Source organism: Grampus griseus (assembly GCF_964374135.1).
Source record: "Grampus griseus genome assembly, chromosome: 3".
Taxonomy (NCBI): domain Eukaryota; kingdom Metazoa; phylum Chordata; class Mammalia; order Artiodactyla; family Delphinidae; genus Grampus; species Grampus griseus.
This window is the reverse complement of record NC_139019.1, coordinates 143,875,164-143,889,716: the sequence shown is the minus strand read 5'-3', so window position 1 is coordinate 143,889,716 and position 14,553 is coordinate 143,875,164. Positions and strand designations below refer to the sequence as shown.

The window sequence follows — 14,553 nt, the reverse complement described above, 5'->3', positions numbered from 1 at the left end:
TATTGATCGGTTAATGAAAATGGTGACCAGAGGCTCCCCTAGGAGCAGTGGTTCAGCATTCACTAATTCATCTTGCCCAGTGACTTTGTAGAGCTTAACCACGATGAATAATGAGAATTAATTGTAACCCTTATTTTATTTTGCTCTCCACTCTTCCACCCATCAGTCCCTTGCAGGCAAGAAGGAGAGAGACCTTCCCCTGCCCTGGGCAGCATCTGGATCGCATCAGTGCCATTCCCTCCCTGCCCACAGTTGCCACCTTGGCCACGGCCTCAGGGACAACTCTGTAACTGAGAGCAGTGGAGAGCACTGTACCTGAGGGGGCAGCAGAGGGAGGACACACGTGGGTCCTGGTGAGGTTCATGGCTGTCCGAGTGGTCAAGCCCACCTCTAGCTTCAGGAACCCAGCACAGACATCACCCATCACCTGCCTTTTAAATTCAACCCCCGAAAATGCTTACTTTCTTTAACCTCAAAACAAATTTACATGCACATGGAGATAAGGCATGTAAACAGGATCATGGAAGTCTTTGCTTCCATGAAGAAATATGCGCCCTCCCATTTTAGGTGAAACTCAAGCACTCTGAGTCTTTCATCTTCCTAGTTTTGACAGGGACCTGAGTATGAAGAACTGTTTCTGTACACCAACAAAAACAACAGCACAAATGCAATGATGAGTCGCGGCCAACTCCCAGCCTCAGCATCCAAGCCACAAAAGGGAGTGGTGCGGACTGTGGCAAAATGTAGGCCGAGTCCTCATGAAAAGGGGCAGATGTCACTAAGTTCCTCCCAGCATCTGCCATGGTGGAAGGAAGGTCAGAGCTGCCAAATATTCCCTTCACGGGAGCAGCTGGAAATCCAGGTATGGCGGAAGAACAGGCAGGCCGGCATTTGTTCTGAGTTCAGCTCTGCCCCACGCCTGCTGTGTGACCCTCGGAATGCCCTTAGGCTTTCTGGGCCTTTCATAATAGAAACAAGTCCACCTTCCTTGTAAGGTGTGATGAGGACCAGAAGTAAGTATAAGAGATAAGGGGAAAGACATGGCCTCTGTCCATGGGACTGCAGTGAGAAGGTGCTGGAAGACAGAAAGAGGACATCTGGGTCAAGTGACCCAGAGCAGATGGCTAGACATTGAAAACAGGAGTTACAAACTCAAATGCCTTCAGGACCCACTGTGGAAAGGGAATGGGTGCAAGGCAGCGATAATAATAATGGCGACAAACAGTTACTAAACACTTTACTCTGTGCGCCAGACTCTGCTGATATTCAGGCAACTACCCCTCACCAAGAAAAACAAAACAGCTTTGAGATTGCTTCATCTTACAAATGAGGAAGCTGAAACACAGGAAGTAACCTGCGCAAGTTTAAAAGTCAAGCCAGGAGTGGTGACAGTGCAGAGTAGCTGGGGAGCGCACGCACCACCTGAAGGCAGTAAGCGCACGTGTGTGCACGTGTGTGTGCCTAAATCCAGGTACACATGGTGCCAGCCAACCAAGCACGTGTCCCAATAGGGCAGACTTTTTAAGTAAACAGTCCTTATTTGCCAGGACCCGTCACCACCCCTACACTCCCATGAGGTGATGGGTCAGCGGGAATTCTGCCCATCAGGGTGGTTAAGGCCAGCAGTGCCTGTGACCGAGGCTGCTCAGCTTCCTCAGGGACTGTGGAGCCAGGGCCCTAAGGTTACAGTCTGGACGGCAGCACCCCGACAGGGCACGGAGGCAGAGGGGAGTGGACACACGGCCAGGAGTTTGGACTCTGCGGTGCCTTTCCAGACTGTTCTGAACCTCTGTGCCCCTTCCTGTCATGTGGGAATAATGCGATTTCATAAGTATCACTAAGGGATGCAAAAAGAGGTGTGAGCTGTTCCCCACAAAGGTTATTAGGACTGTGGTAACTCAAGGTAGCTTTTCAAGTGACCTCCCACTCAGAGTGGGGTCACGGCCTCTCTCGGGCCAGCTTTCAGATCACTTCTTACACTGAAGGAGCATCTCAAGCAGAAGCTGAAACCTAGCACCCCTCTAGCCAAAATCAAATCCCAAGGGTGGGTTTGGTGGTTGTGGTTGTGTTTTTTTGCTTTTGTTTTTTACCATCTTTATTGGAGTATAATTGCTTTACAATGGTGTGTTAGTTTCTGCTGTATAACAAAGTGAATCAGCTGTACCTATACATATATCCCATATCCCCTCCTTCTTGCATCTTCCTCCCACCCTCCCTATCCCACCCCTCTAGGTGGTCACAGAGCACCGAGCTGATCTCCCTGTGCTGTGCGGCTGCTTCCCACCAGCTATCTATTTTACATTTGGTAGTGTATATATGTCCATGCCACTCTCTCACTTCGTCCCAGCTTACCCTTCCCCCTGCCCGTGTCCTCAAGTCCATTCTCTACGTCTGCGTCTTTATTCATGTTCTGCCCCTAGGTTCTTCAGAACCTTTTTTTTTTTTAGATTCCGTATATATGTGTTAGCAGATTGTATTTGTTTTTCTCTTTCTGACTTACTTCACTCTGTATGACAGATTCTAGGTCCATGATGGTTGTGTTTTTAATAAGAAGTAGTTGCCCTCTTTTAAAAATCAGGAGTTTCCACGGAAAAATAAATGTGGATTTCTAGCACCTTTGGGAAGATCAGAGGATCTGTCAAAACTGAGCCCATGTTCCCAAACGGCTCCAGTCGAGTTGAGCTGAGGAGCGGCTGCCCCCTAGCTGGGCCACGTGCTCTCCTGATCACTGCCGTCCCCACTGGGCTTGCTTCCAATTTTAGGTCACCTGCCTGGACCCTGTGGATGTTTGAGCTTGTAACCCCAGCTCGAAGTAGAATTTCCACCTCAGGGGGCCGGAGAGGTCCATAAGGGAGGTAGACAGGACCTCCCCGACCTGACAGGGTGCCAGTGTGCTGCTCAATCATGACCCAGTATCCTCGGCTTCCAGAAAACTCCGCTTAGCTCTCTCCCAACTGTATTTCCATTGAGGACTGGACTTTTAAACAGGATTACAGATGCTTCTCTGTTGCCAGAGTTTCTGTATGGGCTGTCCTACAAACCTGAAGAGACAGAGACCTAGAAGAAGTCCAGGCTTGCCTCTTCAGACCCAGGCTTTCCAGAGATGAATCCCCCAGCCTCCAGGGGCCTTGGTGTTTCTTGGGAACAATAAGAACAGTTTCTGAAAGATACACCCAGCAGTTTGCCGAGGCGGCGTGGCCAAGCTCTGGGTTTGTCCTGCCGTGGACCACTCTGAGCCAGCCCTGGCCTAGGGTGGGCGTGTCTGAGGCTGGGTCCTTTCAGATGTGAGATTCCCATCCTCACTGGAATCAAAGCCGTGATGAAGCAGTAATCCTTCAGGTGGGTCTGCAGAGACAAAAATGGAGAGAGGCTCAGTGCCCTTAGTTTTGCGTTTGGAGGTTTCCTGGGATCTGGGGGCATCTGCAGGAAGATACTGCTCTGAGAATAAGACGGAGCTCTTACAAAACCCTGAGGCACTGGTTTTGTGTCTGGAGCGCTGGCCCCAAGCTGCTGTCTCTCTGTCCTCCGACCCAAGCTGCCTGCAGTTTTGTGTGGTGCTTTGATGGATGGAGAGAGATCAGCAGCCTGGTTTTCTGGAAAATTCTATCCCCTTTTTTCACTCTCCTTATGTTTTCCATTCTCCCAGCCCGAGGAAATCCAGTTCGCAAACCTTACAGTAATGTGATGTTAATTCTGCTCGTTTAAAGAAAAAGATGTCAGGAAATGGGAACCTCCCACTTCTTATAGCTGCTGTAACTCATCTTCATTGCCCACCCCATGTACTTCAGTTCCCCAAGAAGCCTAACTCTTTTGAGCTGGAGGAGAAGCTCCAGCATTTGGATGAGTTATAGCTGCTGGGAAAGTCTCTCTCCTCCCATGTCGAACTTGGGGGTAATTTGCAGTCTCCCCTGTGTATCGCCTTCATTTCCGAGTTATCGTGGACCAGGGCTACCAGGATTTATAAGATGACCGGCTGAGTTGCAAGAGAGTCAGGCAGGGAGCAGAAATCCAGTTTGAGAATCTCCCAGCTCTGTCAGATCTCAGGGGAGGGATTCTGAGGGGTATTTGCACCTGTTTTCTCAGCAGGATGGAGGAGGGAGGTGAGGAAGGCCATGACCAGGAGCACAGAGAGAGCAGACAATGCGAGGCTGGGAACTGTTTCCTCCACACCTGCCCACAGGTGTGGGCATTGCCACCCCCGCACACCCAGTCCCTATTTGGGAAGAGGGCAGGCAGGCAACCTGTATCGAGCCCTTGGGTGCCCAGTTGAACTTTACTTGCTCTGAACCATCCCTATAGGAGGCTTCTCCCCCAGGGGAGCGTGAGTCAGGCCAGAGCTGCACAAGGAGGGCACTTGAGAGAAGCAGTAGTACCAGGGACTCATGGAGCACTATGTCCCTTTCAGTGCTCTGTGACCAGGGGCAGTGGCCTCCCCTCCCTGGGCCTCAGTATGTCCAGCAGTACAATGGGCCAGCTGGTCCATCTCTCCTGAGCCCTCAGTTCTAACAAGCTCAGGGTGCTCAGCCAGTTAGCAGCTGTGTCTCCACCTACGGGTCTCCTGTTCACAGAACAAGGCCCCCCAGGATGTTTGCTGGGGAAGCTGCATTCTTCCCTCAGCTTCTGTAACTCCATCACTTTCTGCTCCAGCCAGCCAGCTGGGGCTACCTTTCAGGCCTGAACATCTGGGTGGTCTGTGGAGACCCCCGGCCGCTAGCAGCACCTACAGTTCTGCAGGACGTGCTTGCTGCTCAGTTATCCCATCCAGCCTGCCGCGTGGTGGCTGGGGGTCGGAGGGAAGAGCCCGCTCTCAGAGCTCGAGGGCAGTATTGGAAATGGCAGCACCGAGACTTGAAAGGACCGAGCCCACTTAGGAAAACACCACGTTCCAAATCCTGAATTCTGCAGAGCAGTAATAGAAGGGATGGGCATCCACATCGTCAAAGGAACATTCACTTGGGAAAAGTGGTTCACTGGAGGCTTTTCTATGTGCCCAAAAGCATGGTCTCCAATCCCAGTGCTATCGGCTGTGTGACTGTGGGTAGGTTACTGAGTCTCTCTGAACCTCAGTCATCTCATCCGTAAAACAGGACAATGATAAAAATAATGCCCGTCTGATGGGCATTGTTTGGAGGATCTGATGTGATTCTGTTGGTCAAACCCCTCACGTGGTGCCTAGTACATAATAAGTGCACAAACTGTAGTAACTAGAAAGGGTCCATTTATATCAGGGATCTCAGATGGTGAAAGCGTCGAAGGTTCTACAAATGCCTCACCCCGTAGGGAGCAGGCATGTTTTGTATTTTCCTCCAGCTCTCCTCTTGAGAATCACTACTTAGTGAGGGTATCCGTGGAGTTTATATCAGGGATCTCAGATGGTGAAAGCGTCGAAGGTTCTACAAATGCCTCACCCCGTAGGGAGCAGGCATGTTTTGTATTTTCCTCCAGCTCTCCTCTTGAGAATCACTACTCAGTGAGGGTATCCGTGGAAGAGAGAAAATAAGTTTGAGAACCATTCGAAACCTGCCAGTCCCCGGGGCATTGAAAAGACAATTGTACTGAAAGACTTCAAATGCTACACAGTCTGTTTCACACAGGTAGTCCACCCATCCACACCCCGTGGGGGTGCTGGGCTCCCTGCTTCCTGAGGCACAGGTGCTGAAGACCAAACATCGGGAAGCCCAAGGTAGAGCCTCCACCAGCCAGTCCTCGGGCCAGGGGGCACTTTAGAGTCCCCAGCTGGCTGCAGGGCCCGCCACTCCCTCCCTGCGTCCTGACCTGTTCTGTCCCCTCCTTCCAGAAACTTGAGTAACAACAGGATCAAGGAGGTGAGAGAGGGTGCCTTCGACGGAGCGGCCAGCCTGCAGGAGCTGATGCTGACAGGGAACCAGCTGGAAACGGTGCATGGGCGCGTGTTCCGTGGCCTCAGCGGCCTCAAGACCTTGTGAGTTCCCAGGGCCTGGGCCAAGGCCAGAGGGGGGGAGATGGGAGAGCAGGGGCATCAGAGGGGCTGTGAGGGCTGGCGAGCAGCAGACTAGGCTCGGGCGCTGTCCTGGCCTGCTGAATCCTGGAGCCGGAGAGACATTAGACATTTCCAAGCCCTGGATGGGAAAGAACGTAGCATGCTAAGCTCCCCCCAACACACACACACACACACACACACACACACACACACACACAGACACTAAAAGACACTAGCCCTAGTGTATACACAGGTGTAGATTTATACCAGAAACAGGCACACACTCACACATGTACACAAACATAGGCATTACACGTGTCCATGAAAATGGCATATAGACACACATGGAACATGTGGATATACACAAACAAGCATGTGCGTATAAGCACACACACACAAGCTGATGTCCACAGCCACATCTTGATTCTTCCCTCTCCTCCCCAAAATATACATATATACACTAACCACCATACGACATACATATGTACACGTACACACGCATGACACCTGCTTCTACTGCAAATACAGCGTCTGCAGCCCAGAATGTGCATACACGTTTACAGGTGGCCCCAGTGGGGACCCAGGCCCAGCCATCACAGGACAAACCTCAGCAGTGTGACTGGTCTGAGCTTGGATTAGGCAGAAGCATCCCACCGCACACACACACGCACACACACCAGTGTGGCACAGTCATAGGAGGGAAAGGATGACACCTGTGCTTGCTCACCCCACCCCTCTCCCTGCAGGATGCTGAGGAGTAACCTGATCAGCTGTGTGAGCAATGACACCTTTGCTGGCCTGAGTTCAGTGAGGCTGCTGTCCCTCTACGACAATCGGATCACCACCATCACCCCTGGAGCCTTCACCACGCTCGTCTCCCTGTCCACCATGTAAGTCCCCCTGGACCGCACTCATTCAGGGCTCCTCTCCTGCAGACCTCTCCTCTCACAACACCCTACTATATTTGGCCCAAGGTCATCTATCCATCTGTCAACTTAAACACTTGGCAGCCTCCCTCCATGTGCCAGGCACCATTTGCTACTGAGGAGTCACAGACGTGGACCCTCCTTCCTGAAGCTCACAGCATAGCGAGTTGCCACAGAAAGGAGGTCCACAGTGATGTGAGAGCCTAACATAGGCTTTGTCGAGGAACACTGGAGCTATGCTCTGGAAGGTGAGTGGGAGTTGGCTTGTTTGCGAAAGCAGGAAGTGTATTTCTTTCGGCGGGAAGAGCACGTGCAAAGGCCCCGTGCTAGGTTGAAGCAGAGCAGATATGCAGGACTGAGCAAAGTCCAATGTGGTCATAGTACAGAGTGGGCAAGGCTGGAGTGGAGACCAGGGCCAGGCTACAGGACTGCTGTGGGCCATTTTGGTCTTTATCCAAAACACATCAGGAAGCCACAGAAGGTTTTAAGCAGGCCAGTGACACAACGTGACGGGGGTTTTAAATTGATGTCACTGACTGCCTAAACGTGTATCGGAACCAGTTAGAATCTAGCTTTCTGGACGAATCTCTCTGCCCACAATATTCACTGTATTGGTAAGGGAGGCGGTTTAGAATAATGGTGAAAGCTTTGGGCTCTAGAGCGAGATTTTCTGGGTCCATATCCTGGCTTTACCTCCTGTTAGCTGTGTGCCTTGGAAGAGTTACTTCATCTCTCTGTGCTTTAATTGTCCCTTCTCATAATCCACCTCGTAGGATTGTCATGAGGACTGAATTTGTTAATATTGGTAAAATGCACAGCAGGGGCCTGAGATATAAAAAGTACTCGGCACATGTTAGCTTTTACGGTTTCTCACAGTATTTCTATGGGGCTCTGTTACCCTTAGTTGGTGGTTCATTTTTCCTTCCCTTCCCTTCTCCAAAGACCCTTGGGAAGACAGAAGAGAAAGGCCATTGCTGCATCTCCTGTTGCTGCCCGTGGTCATGCTCCCATACAGCCACCCCACTAGCGATAAAAGCCAAAGTTACAGAACGTCCTAAAGGCCCCACGTCTAGCCCCTCAGAACCTCCTTGCATTCCAGCCCCACTGACCTCACTGTTCTGCGCACGCCCCAGGCCCACTTCCACCTTAGAACTTTGCACTGGCTGTTCCCACTACCTGGAAAGCCCTCCCCCTGGCTCCCTCCCCTCCTATTATTTGCTCAAATGTCAGTTGCCTCAGCCCCATTCCACCCCTCTGCTATCACCCCCAGTTCTTCCAGCCTTGCTCTTCTAATTTTTTCCATAGCACTGACCATTTCCTAACATACTGTACTTTTTGTTGTTAATTACATATTGTCTGCCTCCCATCAGCTGGAGCATACGTTCCAGAAGGATGAAGTACGGGGATATATGACTGTTTTGTTCACGCCTCTATCCTCAGTGCCTACACCTGAGCCTGGCACTAAGCCCGTTATATAATGGTTGAATAAGTGGATGAGTTGAATGAATGAGTGACATGAAGATAGAGGACAGTGGGTTAGAACTAGCATGGGTGGGTTGGTTGATCTCAGCCCACTTCTCACCCCTCCTGGATGCCTCTGCACTGGGAATCCAAAGACACGAACGATGCCAAGAGGGCTAGTGTCACAAAGCATGAAGGGAACCAGCTCCGAAAGGGGAAGGAACTTGCCCACCTTCTCACAGCTACTGAGTGTCAGAGCCAGAATCAACCCCAGGAAGGACTGACTCCCGAGACCTTAATTGCCATGTCAAACCGCAGCCCCTCAAGGGCTCTCCAGCCCTCTTCTGTAACCTCCCTAAGTTTTAAATTCCTCATTTGTGAGATGAGAATACTGTCCCCTCCTTCCTAGGGTTGCTGTGACAAGTCTGAATGAGAAAATGGATTTATAAAGCGCTCAGCCTAGTTCCTGTCCTCTAGAAAACCCTCAGAAAGTGATAGCTGCCCTCATCCCTCCACCTGTCCCATCACTGCATCTGACAGATTCGTATAAAGTGCCTATGCCGATGTCCTGCTAGCTCCTGGAGACACAGAGCAGGACAGACAGACCTGGTCCCTCCCCTCCGGGAATTGAGAGTCCAAGGAGGGAGGGGTTCCCAGCTCGGATGGATACTGTGGAGGAAATGAAGGGGAATGACGGGGGAGAACGGGACAGGGCAGAACTTTTCATTTCCCTTGAGATGAGGGGCTTCTTTGAGGAGGGGTCATTTAAGCTGAGGGCTGAAGGAAGAGGAGGGGCCACCCAGGCACACCGTAGAGAAATTCATCCCCGGCGGGAGGAGCAGCACACGTGAAGGCTCTAAGTGTAAGAAAATCTCTGGGGAGGAATTGAGGCAGTTCACACAGCTGGAGCTCATCAAACAAAGGCGAGACGGATGGCGACTGTATCCATCCGCGGAGGTCTGGAATGAGACCCTTGCAAAGACTGCCTCCGCGTTTTAGGAGAGAGTCTGCCTTCCTTTTCCCAGACCTTCTACCTCCTTCGTCCTTTCTCCTTCCCCTGAACCGGAAGCAGACCTGCCTGGAGAGCCAGGCCCTAGGCTTGCAGACCTGGATCCCAGGACCGGCTCCCACGGGACAAGGGTAGAGGCTAACCATTCAGAGAGGGCCCTTCTCTCCTCCCAGAAACCTCCTGTCCAACCCCTTCAACTGCAACTGCCACCTGGCCTGGCTCGGCAAGTGGTTGAGGAAGAGGCGAATCGTAAGTGGGAACCCCCGGTGCCAGAAGCCCTTCTTCCTCAAGGAGATTCCCATCCAGGACGTGGCCATCCAGGACTTCACCTGTGAAGGTAAGAAGGCTGGGGGCGGGGCAGGGGAGCAACACCTGGGAAGACAAGGACGCTACAAGAGAAAAGAGGTGCAGGCAGGCGGTAACTGCAGGTCAGGACCCCCCGAGATCTGATTCTCCTCTGCCCTCAGCATGCAGCCCAAGCTCTGGAGGGCTCTGCAGGCCTGCTTCTAGCCCACATGACTCTGTCGTGCAAATTAAGAACAGGTGCCTCTTTCTACAGACATTTGACCTCCATCAGTCAGAAATCTGTCGTAATATACTGCTTTTGTTAAAACGAGGTACTTTACAGCCATCTGTGAAGACACTGTTGTACCAAATATCTTAATCTTCCGTATCCACAGTGAGGTTGGCGCCCATTAGATGGTGGGGCACCCTTGTGCAGTACGCTACCTACACAACTGTACATGGGAGCCCTGGGCCGAAGTTTTCCTGCCTGCATCATCATGAGGCTGAGAGTATGTGCTCATGAGAAACAGACTTCAGGATGAGCTTCTGGGAAATTCCCGTCACTGACTAGGCAGTACGAATACCTGAAGATTCAAGGCTTTGAGTGTCAGGATTCCAGAGGACATTATTTGTTTGCATAAATTCAAGCCAGCACAATTTTTACTTGGTCAACTTTAGGTTATCTAGAGACGGATGAACTGGTTTGTAGATTAACTGAGGTTAAGGTATAATGGGGGCTTGGGGACACATTGACCACGCCAGAGGGATTGTATAGTGGGAGGTGTGGAGAGAGGGAGGAGAAGGAGGGGAGTAGATAGGGCCCTGCCCCTACCCTGACCGCTCCTTCAGTCAGTTTGGCTTATCCAGATCTGGTTAACAGTAACCTCTTCCATATCTAACACCTGGTTAATCAAGTTTTTAGCATCTTTGTTTTATGTTAAATGTGGTAGAAGATGGGCAGCCCTATTCCCCAACCCAGGTGCATCTTCTTTCCCTTCCAACCACGGATAAGACCAGCAAGCTCCTCATTCCCACTTCTGGCTCGAAGCGGAGGGCTTCCCTTTCCTGCAGGCAGCTGGGTCGGGGAATGGGCCTTGCAGCCCTGCGCCATACTCACTCCCCGGCTCTCCACAGGCAACGATGAGAGCAGCTGTCAGCTGGGGCCGCGCTGCCCCGAGCAGTGCACCTGCATGGAGACGGTGGTGCGATGCAGCAACAAGGGGCTCCGCACCCTCCCCAAAGGCATCCCCAAGGACGTGACGGAGCTGTAAGTACCCCCCACCACCACCGACACCCCGTAATCCCGCCACTACGGGCATCCGTCACACTTCACCCCTGCAAGCAAGACAGCCTGGGGATGCCCTACCTGAATGGGTCCCAGCAAGGTGGTGTCAGAGCCTCAGCAGGGGGCAGGCAGCAGCTTGCACGGGGACAGGAAGCTCCCCTCCCCAAGCCTCTGCCTGGCAGGTGACGAGTATCTAGAGTACAAGTGGGAGGGCCGTTGTCTCGTTTTCTCTATCACCCCCAGTCCCCTGCTCTGCGCCGTGCCTTCTAGATTCCCACATAGTCCCTCAGTCTGACACCAGAAACAGCACAGGATAATCGTCAAAACATGGGCCCACAGGCACTATGGCTTAGCAAGCGCTTCTACAAATAGGATCCTGTTCTACCTTAAAAACACCCATTTTACAGATGAGACCTTAGTTCTGGGTTCTGCTCACTCTTCACCCAGGAGCCTTCTTATTCCATAGCCCAAGCTCCTGACACTAACTCCTCAGGGGTTCCTCCTGCCCCAGAAGCTCCCAGTTAAATGAAAGAGAGGCCCTTCTCTTCCTGAAGGGCTCTTACTCTTGTGGATAAAACGTTATTTCTGCCCCCGGGGAAGCTCAAAGAGTCCCACAGGCAGGGCGGCCTCTCGAGAATGTCCCAGGAGCTGCGCAGCTGCGGCCGGGTAAGCGCCACGCACTGGCACAGGCATGCGAGCCACGTTCAGTCTCCCGTTCATTCACTCAACACATATTTGTTGGGTGCCGCTTGCGTCAGGCACTCTGCTAACACTGGAGAGACAGCGGTACACAAAACAGGCATGACCCCTCCACGCGTGGGCTCACGGTTTCGTGGGGGAGGTTGACATTCACTCAGTCATCTCAGAGGCACATGTGACATGACAGCCGTGAAAAGCACTACAAAGAAGAGGAATCAAGGTTGCTATGACATCCGAAAGTAGGGAGATTTGACTTCGATGTGAAGATTGGAGAAAGCTGCTCTGGGGAGGGTGGCGGGGGTGGAGCTGGAATCTAAAGGGCAAGGAGCGGATGATGGGAAGGGAGGGAGGCTGCCCGAGCTGAGGCCCTGTGCTGGGAGGGGGCAGAGCCAGGAGGGGGGCTGGCGGAAACCCAGAGGGCCCGGCCGGGGCACGCCACCGCCCACCTCTCACTCTGGCCCTCTCTGCCCGGACCCCAGGCACACCCCCTCCTCTGGGCCAGCTTAGCACACGCCCTCTGGCTCTGCCAGTGCTTCATGGGGTGGAAGCTGACCACGCTCTGGTCTAGAATGGCTGAGAGGTTCCTGGGTATGTGTTACAGCTCCCGGCGTCTCCTGACACTCAGCGAGGCTGTAACAAGGGCTGCCAACCCAAGTGAAAGAAGGAAAAGTCGGGATAGTCACTAAAAAGTCTGTCAGCCCTGGGTTTGGGCTGGGGCCGTGCCCTCAGAGATGTGCACGAGCAGCAGTGTGATGAGCTCCACGCCCTTTCCCGGCTGGGCTGGGCTTGGGGTGGGGACTGCAGGAAATGACCCAGGTACATGCCTCATTCCTGGGCTAAATGAGTGCCAAGTGTCACGTGTCAAAGAGAAGACAATGCCATGAAAACAGGCCCTCGGACGCTTTTCCCCAAAGCTCACGAAACACAGATTGAAATGACAAAGATAATTGGCCGTAATTATAAGGTAAACTTCAGGGCTTTGGGAGGAGACCTGATTTCCTGCTTTGGAAATGATGGTGCTTCCCTGTGCCAGACGTGGGTTCCAGAGCTCGCCAAAGAGGGCAGCCCTCACCCCTGTTCCCAAACCACCTCCTGGAGGGGAGAGGGAGTATCTGGGGAGGGCAGAGGGAGGCAAGAAAAGAGACGCCAGAGAAAGTGAAAGCTGGCAGGCCCAGAAAACTGGGGCTTGGAGGTCGTTTGTTCAGGGACACTGGCTGAGTCCAGATTCAGTGTTTCCAGCACTGGCTTTCCAGCTCCCTTGGCTTCATTAGTTATCTCGGGCAGAGCTGCCAACTTACAAAACAAAATTAAGTTTAATTCGCTGAGAAGGGGTGGGGAGATGTGTGTGTGCATGTGTGTGTATGTATGAGTGTATCTGTGCATGTAAACAGATGAAATGCAGGCTCAGAGAGGTTAAGTATATACATATGTATATATATATTCAAACTGTATTGAATAATTCAAAGGTATTAGAGCCAGGCACCACTCCAAGGCTTTCCACAGAAAGTCCCATCTAATCTTCATAATCACTTCAAGGTGGTGATTATTAGCAACCTCATTTTACAGATGAGGAAACAGAAGCTCAGAGAGGGTAATTAATTTGCCCAAGGTCACACAGCTATTAGCTAGTGGAACCTGAATATGAGGCTCAGCTGCCTGACTCCAGAGTTGCCCGTGCATCACCCCAGGCCCCCAGTCGGACTCCTGGCTTGGAGTTGGGGCTCCTGGAAGGTGGCTGCTCTCCGCCTCCTTCACCATTCAGTAGGTCGAAGAATTCTTTGTGCGGCCCTCGTCAGCACCACAAAGCTCGAAACAGAAATGGGGAACAATCCATTCAACGCTCCGTGTGGATTTGCACGTGAGGCAGCTGTGTCCTCGTGTGCTTGCGCTGGGGCTGAAACAGAGCATTTAAATGCAGATCAACACAAAGGTTGACCTGCTGGAAATGCTCTAGTAGTTCTAAGGCTGGCAGGGCAAGAGCGCAGTCTTCTGAAAGGGTCCCTCCGGGGCCTGGGCTGCAGGCTAGAGGCAACGTTGGAGTTCAGAGTGTTCATGAAGGGCTTCCTACAAAGAGCGCTATCTCACTCAGCCGCGTCTGCATTTCTGAAGTGAAACCTTTTGATCCCGCATCTTCTGAGCCTCGATGCCAGGTCGCCAGGGACATTCTGCACTTAAAACAGCTCCCTCGCAGCTCCCACTTGGCTCCGCAGTGCCAAATGCAACAGCATCTGGAGAGTTCTGGGGTCTTCATCACACAGACGATGTTTCTTGAGCATCTACTGTTGCCCGCTAGTGTACAAGGATGCTCTAGTGAGCAAAACAGACATGGTTCTGCCCCATCATCACAAATTCACATAAAGGATGTCCCCAGTGGGTGCGGGGGATGGTATCAGGGAAGCGATGCTCAAGCAGAGGCCTGAGCATCTATGTGAGGTAACTAGACAGGGAGGGAGAAGAGGAACCAGCGGGGGCAAAGACCTGCCCCCGTACCAAGCGGAACATGGGGCGTTCGAGGAGGGGTAAGGTCACTGGAGGTGGAACCAGAGGTCAAGGCAGAGTTTGCTGTAAGGTGAACCAGAGAGGCAGGCAGGGACTGCAAGGGTTAATTTCGTGTGTCAACTCCACCACGCTGTGGTGCCCAGTGGTTTGGGCAAACGTGAGCTAGATGTTGCCGTGAAGTTACTTTGTAGATGCATCAACATCTACAGTCAGTTGGCTTTTGAAGGAAAGGAGATCGCCCTTTCTAATGTGGAGGTGGGCCTCATAAAATCCGTTGAAGACCTTAAGAACAAAAAGCTGAGGTTTCCTGGAAAAGAGGGAATTCTGCCTCCTGACTGTAACATAAAAGTCCTGCTTGAATTTCAAGTCTGCCTGCCTGACCTTCCTTAGAATAAATTCTCTCTCCCCCTCCCCTCCCCCTCCCCTCCTC

The 14,553-nt window shown here is 52.2% G+C and overlaps 1 protein-coding gene across 1 annotated transcript in view; it reads left to right on the top strand.

The window, feature by feature from the left end:
- The window catches only part of SLIT3 (slit guidance ligand 3), a 598,723-nt gene that overhangs the window by 521,378 nt on the left and 62,792 nt on the right, over positions 1-14,553 (top strand). The window contains exons 17-20 of the mRNA XM_082650871.1: positions 5,798-5,941; positions 6,706-6,849; positions 9,529-9,692; positions 10,775-10,907. Coding sequence (XP_082506997.1) covers positions 5,798-5,941; positions 6,706-6,849; positions 9,529-9,692; positions 10,775-10,907 — 585 coding nt within the window. The remainder of the gene's footprint in view (positions 1-5,797; positions 5,942-6,705; positions 6,850-9,528; positions 9,693-10,774; positions 10,908-14,553) is intronic.